This window comes from Rhodnius prolixus, unplaced genomic scaffold (assembly GCF_049639745.1).
Source record: "Rhodnius prolixus isolate KJV_2025 unplaced genomic scaffold, Rpr scaffold_1, whole genome shotgun sequence".
Lineage (NCBI taxonomy): Eukaryota > Metazoa > Arthropoda > Insecta > Hemiptera > Reduviidae > Rhodnius > Rhodnius prolixus.
In genome coordinates this window covers 62,455,468-62,470,198 of record NW_027411581.1, presented here as the reverse complement: position 1 = coordinate 62,470,198, position 14,731 = coordinate 62,455,468, and the positions used below count along the sequence as shown (strand labels likewise).

Sequence of the window (14,731 nt, the reverse complement as noted above, 5' to 3'; positions counted from 1 at the left end):
TTATTTGTCCCCAAATAAAACATTTATTTCAAATGATATTTTCGTAATAAACCTTCCCAAGATAAATCAAATAACATGAACATTTAAGAAATAATGGCAACTTTCCATCATATTTTATCCAAGTTTTTTCTTGTTTGTAAACAACTGTGGGAAAAATTTGGGACAACCATGTCAGTGAAATCCTGCATGATGGCAATGTAGGTTTATAAGGAAGCTATCACAGGGCAGTTCATGTCTGCTATTTTACGTGTTGTGTGTGAAAGTGGATTGTGTTCTTTAAAATATGTTCTTGTAACAGAGTTCACGGAAATAAAAGTAACAAGAACACTGTCTAATATTATGTGATAGTTTTTGCGGTTTAAGTTGAAACAATTATTTTTGACTACTGTCTAATGATATTAATAGTTGCAGGAAAATGAAATATTTTCATTCTTTTGACCCAAGACATAGTTAGATAATGATTTTTTTCCAGCATTGTAGACAATTACGTACATTAATCCTATGATGGAAACTGGATTTGGACGTTCTGGGGTGTTAGAAACCCAGGTGCGCGGACAGTGGTATCGGGTCATTGTAACTCTTGAAGAAGAATATTTAAGCATCAGTCTAGATGACAGTTATGAAAATTCGACAGCTTTAAATGGAACACTAAATAATAATAACACACTAGATTCTGCAAGCGGTACTTTAGAAAATATTGAAGTACCTGACTCTGTAGCTAACACAAAAAGGGTCGTAAGAGTGGTTAAGTCAGACAACAATGGTCTAGGTATATCTATTAAAGGGGGAAAGGAAAATAAAATGCCAATTCTTATATCCAAAATATTTAAAGGAATGGCAGCAGATCAAACTGAGCAGTTATATGTAGGAGATGCCATTCTAGCAGTCAACGGGGAAGATTTGAGGGAAGCAACCCACGATGAAGCAGTGAAAGCTCTGAAAAGGGCAGGAAAAGTAGTTCAATTAGAAGGTAGGAGTATACGTGATAACCCATTATTATTACTATTTACCTAACTCTATTCTTTAATTGATATCATTTTTATTTACATTGAAAGCGCCTTTTAAATAAGAATTACTGTAAATGTATTGAATTCAGACGATGGAAAAGTAAACAATAATAAATTTATTTATTTGTGGATTGTTGAGATTAGGCATGTCAGTTGTAAATTACATTATTTGTAATTTTGCTCTTCTTTCATCAATGAGGTGCCGTGCACCAAAATTATTCTGCGGACTAATTTGTTTCTTAGTTTAGAAAGTTGATACTTATACATTCTCAAATGTTTTTGAGGTAAATAGTCTGTTTTCATTAATAGTACACTAGTTGTAATTATTACAACTGAGCTTCACCAGCAGGTACAGTAGAGTTATTTTTGTTTTCTTTGTACTTTCTTGTATTTATTTTTAAACTTAGTTGAATTTCAAGTGTCCATTGGATTGCAATTTGTTTACAAGTCTAATAGTTTACTAATTATTTTTTTTGGTATAAGAGTTTTAACTTTTAAATATCTGCTTTTAGATTTGTTTTTAGAGTTTTAATAATGTTTAAAAAAGTTTGATTCTTATTTTAATTGTGCGGAATAATTGTAGTTTAGTTGTAAAAATTTAAATGTCATTTCGGTGAGAATGGAACTCTTCAGAGGATGTAAGTTCGCCTTTCATTGAAGTAAACAAATAGGTGAACATCGATTGTCTGAAAAGAAAACTTTTGTGCCGAACAAGAAGTTTGTTTTCAAGATTCCAAGTATTGGACAAATTGGAAAAAAATTGGAGAAGTTTAATGTACGAAATTCATTAATTTTGTATTCACAAAGGATCCGCAAAGTCGGCTTTTGAAAATCCTGTCGGACTGCTAAACTATATCTAACAACAAAAGAGATATGCCGCTTTATAATTTTATTGCATTTCTTAGGATCTGATGCCGGTGCCTAGAAAGTTTGAGAATCTGACGCTTGTCTGCCAAAGTCACTGTAAGCGTTTAAAGTATTCGTACTTCTTACAGACGATACTTAACTACTTTGTTTTTGTTACAGTTATTTACGGGCTCCTCAGGGAATAATTTTTGACTTGGCGCTTAACGATTTTGAAAACTTGAACAGATTTCCAATCGTCGTAGTACCTGTATGTTGCCACTTAGGTATGTTTGATTGTGAGGGAGGTTCGAAGACCTGGGTCACATCTTTGGCTCCGTAGAGCAGTATTTTCAGCCTCCTGAAGCAATTACATCAACTATCAGTGATATTGCTAAATGGACCTCTTGAAGTGGTACACTGATGATGGTATAGTGCAACTTTAACTCCGTTAGTGCAGAGGTGTTATTCTTTCAGAAATAGTTCGTCAAGAGCTTTTACTAAAGTCGGCTGCAAGCTGATCGGAGTGTAGGATGAAGAAAAGTTTACCTGATTTTGAGACCATCTCTGAATACTTCCAAGTAGCTCCAAGTATGCAGTTGAGGCAGATGGTAGCTTTTTAAGCAAGATATCGGTGAATTTCTAAAATGAGAGTTCAAATCCTGAAAGAAGAAAGTTTCTTGATAATTTATTTGATGTCTGAAGGAGTAAAGGCTTTTTGTAGAAATGAGAGAGGAAGAAGAATGTTTAGTTCACCATTAATTTTCTTCATTAATGTGAAAGTCGTCTGACAAATCATGTCTGTCCTTAGAAAGAATGTATTAGATTATACATTCTTAGTTGGACAGAGCTTGGGTTATCTGGACTATCATTCTACTTTATAAGAGGTAGAAAGAACATGAGGAATTTGTGTCCTCTAGGATTACGAGTAGTTGTCATCAACCTTGTTGAAAGATGCTTAGCGTTATAATTCCCATCTACCACGAAGCTTCACGCTAGTTTGGCAAAGATATACTATTAAAATTTATTTCTTTATTTGTTTTAGACATCAGTCAAAATATTTTTTTTGTCATCACTTCGATAAAAATAAAGATTTTAACTTCATCAGAGGATAGTTAGCGAAACTGATGGCTGGGATTCTTATGGTGCATCAAGACTCCTGAAGAATTGACTGATAATCCTTAACTGGATAGTTTCGCCATTAGAAGTAGAAATTACTAGAAACATTTTTGATTTGTACACATGCTGGGCGAGCGACCCTGGCGGTCTTTAACCCTTTACTCTTAAAGAATCGATCGCGGGCATGTGCACTATTGATAGCTTCTTCAAACCTTTTCCTTTGATTAATTTATTTTAATATTTTCTGTGTTAAAATGTTCAGTTTTCCCAGAAATCCTTGTTGTAATGATTATTTATTTTGAAGTTTTTGTTATTCAGTTATATTATTTTAATACATATACTTTCAGTGAAGTATTTGCGTGAAGTTACTCCATACTTCAGGAAAGCAAGCCTTATATCAGAAGTTGGATGGGAACTTCAGAGAGGCTTTCTGTCATCTGCACAGCCTCCCCCAAAGTCACCACACAGACCTCACACAAGACATCTTCCACTTCAGCTATGTTTTTTAACGAGAAATTACGCTTTTCATGATCCAGGTAAACTTTTTTCATTTTTTTCATAATTTTTCGATGAGGAGAAAATTTATTTTCTACATTAATGTACTATCAACTACCTTCCGTTCTAGAGGTTTACTTAGAAAAGATTTTTTTTCTTTGATTATCTTACTCACAAGGCTCAGCTGGAGAGCAGTAATCTCGCGGCAGGTGTCAAAATGGATGACGCGAGGTCTTTTATCGACGTCCAGTTTTTCAGTGGAATAAATTGTCTAGTAAAAATGCCTGTTTCTTTCAATTTTCAATTGACAACATTGAGAGTTGCTCTAGATATTTCTCTACTTTGCTCTAAAACAAGAGAAAGACTTTCAATTATAATTTTCTTTTAAAGTTTGAGCTGTGTTCTGACTAATTCTTGGGTGTGAGTGGACATTTTTCACATAATAGCCGAATGCTCGGCCTTTTTTAAAAACGTCTTGGGTCTTTCTGTTTTTCGATATTGTAAAGAAGTATTACGTTTTTTTGGGGACAGAAAATGGTTTTGTAAATTATGCTCGACATGCATTGTTTATCAAAAAAAGAATTAGTGGATATGTTTAAATTAATAAAAATTAGTACTACAATATTCACTTTCTAAAATAGAGTTTTTATTTGTGGGAGCCTCAGAGAAGAATTTAATTTCAAGTATTCTTTTACCTTTTCTTCTCCTTCTTTTTTTCCTATTTTTAGCATTTGATTATTTTTATTTTTAAAAAATATTTTATGCTTTCATAAATTTTGTGTTATATAAAGTCATTCTTATATTTTCATCAACTCCCCTACACACGAATTTCTCATGCCTTAATTCTAGTCCTTTTTGGTTTTTTTTCTTGTATTTTTTTGCATTGTATTTAAATTAAGGTAATCATATTGAATTATTAATGATGATTCCCTGGCGGATGAAAATAATTATTTTTAAAGAAAGTTTTTTTTTTTTTCAATTTTCTTGTATCAGTTTCATTGTTTGTTTTCTAAAAATTGTATCTAATTTTTGCGCATTTTTTTTTTAAATCAGAACAAAGGAGTTTCGAGTTACATTCACCAGATTGTGTGCACAATTGCATCCTGCGCGCTTCTGACCCATCTGAGTGTTCGGCATGGTATAACAGCATTCATGCAGTGTTAGCAGGACTGACACAGACTGCATTAAGGCATGCTAATTCTTTACTAACATCATTAACTGGTGAAATCCATCATATTGGTTGGCTTTCACGTCTACCACATCTACAGGTGAAGTGTATTGTTTATCACCATTTTCTTTATAATATATGTTTTTTTATTATGATTAAATGCACTATTTTACAAATTTCTAATCATTTAGGAATTTCTTTAAATTTATCTGTGGTAGCCTTTCTTGTATATGTTTATTGTCTAACAATATTAATGAATATTGAACATTCATCCAACATTAGAGGTAGATTAATCAGTTTGGATTAGAGATTTATGTTACCGTATAGTATTGGTGACCAAGTAAGGTTACATGGTTTCTATGTGTCCTATTCAAAGTTAAAGAATAGTAAAACATTTTGTAGTGTAATTTCATTTATACTAGAAAATAATTATTGTTAAAATAAGTATAACTTTATATAGAATAAAACGTCATCTTTACTATTCTAAAACATTCCACATGTACTAATTGAAAAGAACTGAATGAAATATCTAGGAGATATCCTAGTAAATTCATTGCAATTTATTTCGTACTCATTCAAATGGCATGCTTTCCTTAGTTTGGTTTTCTTCTTAATATGTTATAGAATGGTAGTTGTGATAGCAGCGAGGATTCAACTGAAAAATGGGTTGCTGTATTCGGAGTAGTGACCGATCGTGAACTCAGATTGTACGAAGGCGCTCCTTGGTCGGTTGAAGTATGGGCTAGCCCTTTCTTAGTGTGCCCACTAGTATCTACCAGGTATTTCATAGTTTTTTTTTATTTAAGATAAGAATATAAATGCTAATTTTTAAATTTACAAATTCAAATAAATGGTACAAATCAGAGGTGTCCAACCCAAGCCAAATATGTGGCCCGACCTTGAATAGTTTAAGAAAAATTTTCTAATTTGAAAAATCTAACAATGAAATTTACTAAACCTAAAGTTACACTGTCTAGCAGCTTTCTAGCAGTATTTTTGAAGGTGATAAAGTTTGGGAGTTTTGCATTCCCTTCATATTTCGAATTGCTGTATCTCCTGTCGTATTGGTGTAAACTTCACGAAAACATGTACAGTTGTAGTACTCGTTTACATCTACAATAGTGCTCATTTCCAACTTTCTAGCTGTATTATTTTAGGAGTGATAAGGTTATGGTAGCCTTAAAATTCTCATTCCATAGTTTCTTTAATTATTGCAATTAAATAAATATACGTACCCGATTAGAAAAAACACTTTTTTCTTTTTATCTAAAGAATCCAAATATTAAACAAAATTTAATGTAACAGTTTAATAAAATTAGTAGTTCTTGTGTTTTGGTTTATTTTTGGAGCAAGCATTTAGATATCATGTTATTTTTTTAACTTTAAATTATCACTTCATCTTTTGAGAAATTAGCGCATATTTTGAAATGAAATATCTTTGCCCTGTTATGATAGGTTGTTTGTTTTTAGGTTATTTTAATTTTACGTACCGATGGAATAACTATTTTTTGAATCTGTTACATTGAATGAAGGATTCCTTTTTATGGACTTGGCTGCATTGAAATCGTTATTTTTTATTTAATACTATGATCATATGATATGTCTAAACATGGTCATCTTTACTTTTCTTATGACAGTCTCTAAAAAATACGTATGTATGTAACTCTTGTTTGCGCAGGCTAGTGGGATGTAGCAAGGTAGAGAGTGAGGCAATAACATTGTCCGTTCGTTGTGGAAGTCACGATGGTGTAATGACACATGTATTGAAAGCTGAAACTCATCGAGATCAGGCTGCCTGGGCTCGGGCCATTGTACTCGGATGTCATAATGCAGTTGCGCAGCAAATGGAAATATCATTCAGTTAGTGAAAAAATTGCTCATGAATAAAAAAAGAAATGGAAATTCATTAATTTTTAATCATTTACTTATTTCCTATCAACATTTTTACAAATGTTAATTGTAGCTGGAATAATTTTAAAATTCCAGTTACAGGTTTGTATTTTCTCTTATCTGCAAAAATGTGGTTTGAGTTCGGAAAAACTGGTTTTTAGGCCTTTTTAAAGTTATTTTCTTTCAAGTCCCTATCCAAAAACAGTGGAACGGGCATGCGCCTTCGAACTTGTAAAACCCTTCTCACATTTGAACGTGAATAGGAACTGTTCTACCTGAAATTACGAATAGAATAATAGAAAACAAGCCATTTTTCTCTTTCTGTTCGAATTTGAACATAATTAAAACTACCTAAAATTATGTAAGTAAGAGAATATTGCTTACACACTGTTTTTATTATTTACTTCTGTTATCAACTATTAATAGGTCATTTCTAACATTGTTCTGCAATACATTTCATTATTATTCGTAAAGATATGTTATTTTTATGTTGTAATCTTGCAGGATGTGTGTACAAAGGTGAGGCAGGTCAATTGATTCTTCACTATGAAACCGGCTTCAGATTGGTACAATCAGTAACTAGAGCAACTATTTGGCAGTATCCTTTTCACAAACTGAGATCTTCCGCAGATGATGGTAAACGGCTGCTCTGGCTTGATTTCGGCCCTGATCAACCTGACATAGTTAGTAGTTTTTTTTTTTCTATTTACATAATTGTTTCAGAGGCGCTACGGTAGCCGAGCGGTTAGAGGCGAGACCTGCGAAGCTAATATGTATTGTGGTACTGGGTTCGATTCCCGGTCTTAGGCCTTGGATTTTATTTAATGGTTAATAAAAGAAGTTTGTAGTAAAGTATGTTTGCTAGTCGCCTCCGTCCACGACACCTAATTGGTAGTTGGACGTTAAGCCCCCGCCTGAAAAAATAGTCGTTTACTTTACTTTACATAATTGTTTCAGTTCATCAGGTCTTAAGAATCTTTAATCCTCTAAATGAGTTTTTTAAAATTTTATTTTCAGGAACTGGATTTAGAATGCTGTCCTAAACCTCTAGTTTTTATTCTGCATAACTTCCTTTCAGCAAAAGTTCATAGGATGGGCCTGTTTGCTTGAACTTTTTCTACCCGTTCTATGGGTTGAGTGTAATATAAAGGCAAACTATTCAAAGACAACGATTATGGCCTCCATTCTCTTAAGACTGCTTATTTAATAAGAAAGGTTACAGTTGGTTAGTTGTTAACAAGAAATTTTATCATGTAAAGAGAAACTATGATGAATGTTAAAATCAGAAATACCAACACTCTAAAGCAATAAATTTTAACAAAAATTGAAACATCACAAAATGCATTTAATGTTTTATTTGTCGCTTTTAAATTATTCAATGAGATTAAAAAAAAATATAATGTTGAAAATTAATTCTACATTCAAACACTACGTACCTAAATTTTAAATATCAATCATAAAGTTAGGACCGTGGTTTTTTCATTTACTAATTTTATTAGGAAAAACAAATCGAATATAATTCTAATTTCCTTACTAAAAATAATTCTTAAGAGGTCGTATCTTTTTAATTGGGCGTATGAAATTGGCAAATATTTATAAGAGAATACGCCTCATTAAAATGTGAGCAAGTAATGCAATGGTAAAATTTTCAGTAAAATTAATTGTTGTTTTATGTAGGGGATGAATGCTCATTTTAAAGTATATAAGACCATTAAATGTCTTAATTACAGTACTTTAGCCATTAATGATAAATTGTAGCTAATTAAAAACAAAATTTAACTCTTTTCTCATTTCTAAATTTAAGAGAAACTGTGTATGTATCTTTTTTAACCCTTTTTACACGTGTAAGTTAAAACGCACACATTAAATAGCTTTATAATATCGTAATAATTCCGATATCCTTTTTTTTATTTTGTGTTTCTATTTTTAATTAAATAATTAAAAAGGGGCTTATTATGGTATGTCGAATGAGCGTGCAATATATTCTGTATTATTACGTAACCCTGGGCTGTGGGGCTTCTTTTTTTTTTTAGTTAGTAAGTGTTGACGAGTAAGCATGGAGAAGTAATTGGCTAGATAATTTCGTATTTTAAAATAAAGCCTCACTTCCAAATCACCTCAGTCCAAGAAGATAGGAAATTTATGTATAATTTTCTCCCCATATTGTTTTAAATGTATAAATTGGAAGCTATTGTACAATCGAAATGTTTCTCCCAAATACTTCTCCGGCAAGAATTTATCTACTATTTTTTATAAAATAAATACAAAAAGAAAAAAAAAATATATATGCACCGTTTTTAAAATTAGAAGTCCAAGTGTTAAAGTGCACCAACCATTCCAAAGAAAAGGGAATCTTGATTGAAAAAAAAAAAGGACATTCCTAATTAAAATTTTAAGATGAATTTATATATATATATACAACAAAACTAGTTTAAGGATCTAAGTCAATTCATATAAGTAGGACGTGTATTAATTTTTTTAAAATCACCTAAGATAAATCCATTGAAGAAAGAAAAAATATTTAAATTGTTTATTAATTTAAATTAAAAGAAAAGTTCAGTCAATTTGGAGCTGCAGCGTAATTTAAATTTTAAAAAGTAATTAATTTGGATCTGATTTTAGTAAATTAATTGGTTTTGTTTTGTTTTTCATTTTTATAAATTCCATTAGTTTTTTAATATATATTATTTATATCAATTTTTTTTTTTTTTCATTAATTGCTTCTATTAAGTTTGCTCATTATAAATTACGAACAAAAAAAAAAAAAATGTAATAATATTAATGTCATTCCAGTCTTCTCCCAAAATTTCAATTATTTATTGTTCCTGTTGTAAAATAGAAAATTTATTTTAAAAACAATTACCGATGTTTTAAGTTGTTAATAGCAATAAATGACAATTGCAACCTGTTAGTTATTTATCCAGTTCACGTATTCTTGATAACAATAATTACTTTAAATAATATTTTATTGATTTTCAGAAAGATTTGAACATTTTATTCTTTTCAATTGTTGAAAAAGAATGCCATTACAGCTTGGATAGGGAAAATGGTCTGTTGTTATCTTAAATATCTTTACATTCCTTCCGCAAGATGTAAGTAAGTAGTGTGATCGAAAATGATGTGGTGACTATAAATATATTTATTATATAATTTTTAATTAAAAAAAGTTGCATTTTCTTAGCTAATTAAGAAAAAGTAATCTAATAAGAATTAGCTGCGAAATTAATTAGAATGGTTTCGTCTTAGATCACCTATTTGCCAATAATTTCGTAACCACTCTTTCTTCAACCAATCACCTTACCCTGAAATTGTACAGGATGAAACAAGCATGTCCTGTTGATCGATCATCCTTAAGTCTCTAAACGATGAAGTTTTGAATAATTTACTAAACCTTCAACATTTTCAACCTCTTACTAAAAGAGGAATAGTGATTTTTCACCGGTAAAGTGGTTTTTTTTTAAATCGGTCTGTTTCTCTATGAAAAATCGATAGGGAAACTTTGAAGCGATCGCAGTATTTTCTCTTACTAAGTAGTAAATGAACTGTCCATGTGGATGTTCTTTCTTCCACCAGAAAAAATATTAGTCAACGACATTAATTTATTAATTAAAGACATTAATTCTTCATGCAATATTTTAAACTAAAGTTCAATTAATGCTTGATGAACTATTACCGAAACGTTGACGAAGTTTAATTTTTGTACCTTTCGAAGTTTTAAATATTTGAGTAAATAAATCTTATTTGAAAAAACAAAAACATTTGCAGGTATCTATTAAAAATAAAAATACAATGATTTATTTAGAAATATATACAAATCTTAACATAAGAAGATAATTAAACTGTATGTAAACGAGATAGTTTTAAAACAGCTGTATTTAGTTCTACAATTTCTGGGCAAATATTGCTACAGTAAACCTTCCATTTCTCGCATAAATTGTGAATAGGCATCATCTTTGGTAGCCTGTGGCTTCGGCAAGTCAACTTTAGGGGCCTGTTCTTGTTTTCTTGCAGGTTTATCGTCTGTTCTCTTTACTCGCAAAGCGGTTGGCACGAATCTTGTTACATCAGCAGTTAAATTTCTAAAATAAAAGAAATATGTTTCATTTATACCAAATTGTTGTGTCACTTAAGAAGCCCTCTTGTAGCTTTTAGATTGAAGGAGAAGGTTTTTTTTATTATTATTATTAAAGTCAACACGATAATGATAGTGTTCAATTTCATTAATTGCGGTTCAATAGCGATCAGTTTCCTCGATCTTTTTTTTTCCAATTTTGCACTTAGGTAAAAATGTTTCTCGATTTAAGTAACACAAACGATCATATATCAAAAATATATATACGCATATATTGATTTTCGGATGCTGAATAGGAACTGTTTTTACAATCGGGGCTTTGATGTTGAAAGGAAACGTTGTCCTTTAACTTACTTCCAACTGTTCTAGACTGAACACTGATGTGAAGATCGCTACATCTTAAACATCAGGACAAACAATGGGTGGGTACTATTAATCTAATTTAATGCCGGATCATCGGAAATTATAAAATGACTCAATACCCTTGCCGTATTCCATCGAGATGGTTTTATTGTTTGGGATTTCAAATCATGGAATTTATACGCCATTTTCTATAAGCCACTAACTAAATTCATCAAATATTTTTAAAAAAAAATGTTTTTTGCAAAGAGTCGATTGAACAATATATTGCAAAGCACTTTAGGGGGAAGCCTAAAGTCTCTTTTCTCAGAAAATATTCCAAGAAGTAGTACACAATTTTAATAGTGTTCAATAATAGTGTTACTAAGCATAAGCAATAAAAACCTTATTTGGGCTTTAGCTTCGATAGTTGGTCCTTGTTTTTGTCCATCCTTCCTAATAAGTTGAGGTGCGGCACTAAGCACGTTAGGAGTTGGCATGTTGCTAGGAAGCCTTGGTGGCAACATCCTTGGAGGTAGACCTGAAAAAAAAAAAAAAAATGAATTTTATGTCCACTTGTATAAATTGACTGTACTAGCATTTTTTGATGCTTTCTAAAAGTTCAAGTTATCTCTTGTTTTAAAAAACAAAACAAAAAATATATGGGTTTTAGATTTCAAAATTTTACCTGGTGGTGGTCCTGGAGGTAATCGTATTCCCATGAGTCTTGGAGGCAGACCTGGAGGTGGTCCTGGAGGCCTCATTCCTACCATAATGCCTGATAGAGGGGCTGCACAAACAGTAGGATTATTAATAAAAAGTAATAAAAACAAATCTAATTGAAGAGTGTTATTATATTAGTCTAAGTGTCACTAAATATTGAAAATGCCCGTTTGAAAGTGTTCAATAACTACCCAATAACGTTTATAACGTTCAAAGGGCTAACATTCCACCAATTTTATGCCCCTTCTATTTTCTATTTGCAACGATTTCTATGCAAGACATCTTTTTGTAAGGCGAATGGCAACTAAGACCTTTGGTGTCCAAAGCCTTCTCCAATTAGCCTCCGTTAAGTGTTTATTTACCGCAGACTACAATGCCTATTATCTGAAGTGACAGCTTCAGGTTTGAAGTGATTTGCTTCAAGCAAGAGAAAATTAAGTGCCTCTAGAAATGCAGCATTTGATTTTATTGTGAAAAAAAGATATTAAACGTAGATATTAATGAGAAAACAGTATTAACAACATTCCTACAGGAATGAATAACAAGTATATCTTACCAGGAGGTATGCCTATCGGAAGTTGTCCAGACGGATTAGGTAACATTTGATTAACTTCTGCTGTTTTTTCACCCTAAAAGACAAATGCATAATTAATTCTTACTAACTAGCATATGTTTTAAAATTTAAAACATATAACAATTCTATTAAAAGATTAACTTTAAGAGAAATAACAACCTCTGGAATCCTTTTTGCCCCTTCTTCACCGTCAGAATCACTATCTTTGTCTGCAAATCTGATGGTTCTAGGTCTTTGTTTATCCTCCAAATGTAATCCTATAATTTATAGTGAGATTGATTACTGACAGGAAAATTTATAAGCTATAAAGGGTTATATGAAGTTAATCACGATACTAAGAGGAATGCAACTTTGAGAATAGTGGTGCCTTTACCATCTTTATCGTCGTCTTCATCACTACTAATTTCTGGGGGTGGTCCTGGAGGTACGCCAGGAGGGATTTTGTTTCTAGGTGGGCTGAAAACAATTAAAAATATTACAATTATATGCAATGACCAAAAATTTTTAAACTGTTTTTCATCCATAACTCATTTCAAAGACTATCTTACACATATACAAAATTTACCTTAAATCGTTCGGTTACAAATAGCAATTTCAATTTAATGGTTTACACTTAACTTAACGGGTACTAAATGTACCATTTCATCTAGACAAATTAAGTTCAGATAATTCAGTAAAACATTTTCATATTTTATAATACAACAAAATAATTACATAACAAATAAATGATTAGGAAAAGATAAGTACCTGTAAGCAGACCGTTTCCTTAGTATACTTGTCGGTGGAATAAGTAAACCCATCGGCATTTCTGGCAGAGGAATTTGAGAAGTTAAGCCCAAGGCTAGCATATTCTCTGGGTTTAATTGAGAAATGGGCAAAGGAATTTCATCCACTTGGACCTGAATTCAGAAGAACAAAAAAAAAAGGATAAGATTAATCCAGCGATTAATATGAATCCCAGCGATCCGGCAGAAATCGCTAAAACAAAAAAAAATGAATCACATAAATTTACTTCCAACTTTTTTCATGCCCCTCAGAAACCTCAGATGTTGACGCGTCTTAATATAAATAAATAATAATAACATTAAATACTTCTTGTAACTTAACATGGAGTACATGGTTTTTTTTTTGTTTTTTTTTAATATCAGTAAAATCTTAGTAAGCGTAGCCCTTCCTAACGTAAGTTTTAATAAAATCATATGGCCGGTACATGATAATCGGTTGTGTTAAAATACCGATAAACAGATTTTAGTAAAATTTGGGATTTCAAAGTTATTTTTAAGGCCCCTCAACTTTATGCCATGTGCTGATAGAACACTTCTCTGACTGTGGTTCGTTACTGGAATGCCTGAGTTGCACTTTTCAAAGAATCCCAAAAATAACCAATTTTTATCGGAAATAATTGGCAAATAAAATTGGTGAATCACTATCTGTATCCCAACAATGTGAAGAAAATAAATAACATTTTCGAAAGGGTAAAAAATTTCCCTAAAAGCCAATGAGCCAAAATAATCGAATATGTCGGGCGATGCACGGGTTTCTAGTTAACGTGCGACAATTGTTGACCATAAATAAGTTAACAATGTAATAAACGTTTAACATTACTTCTTCTCTGAAAACACATGTATTACTGTACCTGCTGGGCATGCCTAACAGCTTCAGAATATGTAGCCATAGTCACCCTTCTTTTCTCATATTCTGCTTCTGCTCGTTTTAATTCCTCCCATTTTTCAGGATCTTCTTTTATCTGAAAGATTTTAGTAATAAAAAAAGTTACACATACAGGTAGATAAAATAAAATTAGTAGCGAACTAACCAAAGTTATTAATTTTGATACTTACATACATCTTTAAAACCCTGTCTAAAGTTTCTCTTAGTTTCCTTCTCTTATCTTTAAGAACTTTTTCGTTGAGAGGAGATGGTTGTAATACATTATATTCTATTCAAAAAAAAGGGGGAAAAAATTATACTCAATCTTTCAACAATGCTTCTTAATATCTTAAATAACGAACAAATTTACCCATGTTATCAATTTTTTCCATTTCGCTAATTAACATGAAGGGATCTTTGCCTTTGAGCACCGCTTGCCTTACAAGTTGCCGTTGCCGCTTGTTTTTTTTCAGTTCTTTTTTTCTCGCTTCCTTTCCTGAAAGGATGATCTTTTATATTACTACATCACTATTACTTAATATCACTACATCACTAGTAAGTCCTTTCAATTATGAAGAAAAAACTAACATCACATATATAAAAATACTTACTTGCTTGATCAGTCGGATTCATATATTTACCACTTTTCGTGGTACTTATTGATCTTCTTCCCATTTTTGTGACTTAAAGTAATAAAAGTAAAAAAGAATTATTTTTTTTTAAAGATCGAGATTCGAAAACTAATTCCCTATGTTGTGTAATTTATGGACTTAACATTCCTCATAATTGTAACTAACTGTAACCTTTCAACTAAACGAATCATAGAAGATAACCTTAAGAGGGTATTATTG

At 31.5% G+C, this 14,731-nt stretch overlaps 2 protein-coding genes across 2 annotated transcripts; one reads left to right on the top strand and one right to left on the bottom strand.

Moving 5' to 3' along the window:
• The first annotated feature begins 166 nt into the window (after window positions 1–166).
• Window positions 167–8,948, top strand: Syn1 (Syntrophin-like 1). Its single transcript, XM_074112438.1, has 7 exons — window positions 167–970; window positions 3,317–3,505; window positions 4,518–4,732; window positions 5,257–5,411; window positions 6,311–6,492; window positions 7,027–7,205; window positions 7,540–8,948. The coding sequence occupies exons 1-7, from the start codon at window positions 502–504 to the stop codon at window positions 7,630–7,632; spliced, it is 1,482 nt and encodes a 493-aa protein (XP_073968539.1). The 5' UTR covers window positions 167–501; the 3' UTR covers window positions 7,633–8,948.
• Window positions 8,949–10,290: 1,342 nt separating this feature from the next.
• On the bottom strand, window positions 10,291–14,728 carry LOC141446061 (uncharacterized protein F33H1.3). Its single transcript, XM_074112445.1, has 11 exons — window positions 14,492–14,728; window positions 14,251–14,376; window positions 14,072–14,169; window positions 13,867–13,977; window positions 12,978–13,129; window positions 12,604–12,686; window positions 12,390–12,487; window positions 12,213–12,285; window positions 11,622–11,723; window positions 11,339–11,474; window positions 10,291–10,601 (listed from the first exon to the last, which is right to left on the bottom strand). The coding sequence occupies exons 1-11, from the start codon at window positions 14,553–14,555 to the stop codon at window positions 10,427–10,429; spliced, it is 1,218 nt and encodes a 405-aa protein (XP_073968546.1). The 5' UTR covers window positions 14,556–14,728; the 3' UTR covers window positions 10,291–10,426.
• Between the last annotated feature and the right edge of the window lie 3 nt (window positions 14,729–14,731).

What these genes read in the sequence shown, in the direction of transcription:
- Syn1 (XM_074112438.1), top strand. Translation starts at nt 502, where the DNA reads ATGATGGAAACTGGATTTGGACGTTCTGGGGTGTTAGAAACCCAGGTG. An exon ending in CACGTCTACCACATCTACAG is followed by an intron (nt 4,733 to 5,256) that starts GTGAAGTGTATT and finishes AATATGTTATAG; the next exon opens with AATGGTAGTTGTGATAGCAG. An exon ending in GCAAATGGAAATATCATTCA is followed by an intron (nt 6,493 to 7,026) that starts GTTAGTGAAAAA and finishes GTAATCTTGCAG; the next exon opens with GATGTGTGTACAAAGGTGAG.
- LOC141446061 (XM_074112445.1), bottom strand. Translation starts at nt 14,555, where the DNA reads ATGGGAAGAAGATCAATAAGTACCACGAAAAGTGGTAAATATATGAAT. An exon ending in AGGAAACGGTCTGCTTACAG is followed by an intron (nt 12,687 to 12,977) that starts GTACTTATCTTT and finishes AATTGTTTTCAG; the next exon opens with CCCACCTAGAAACAAAATCC. An exon ending in TGAAGACGACGATAAAGATG is followed by an intron (nt 12,488 to 12,603) that starts GTAAAGGCACCA and finishes TATAAATTATAG; the next exon opens with GATTACATTTGGAGGATAAA.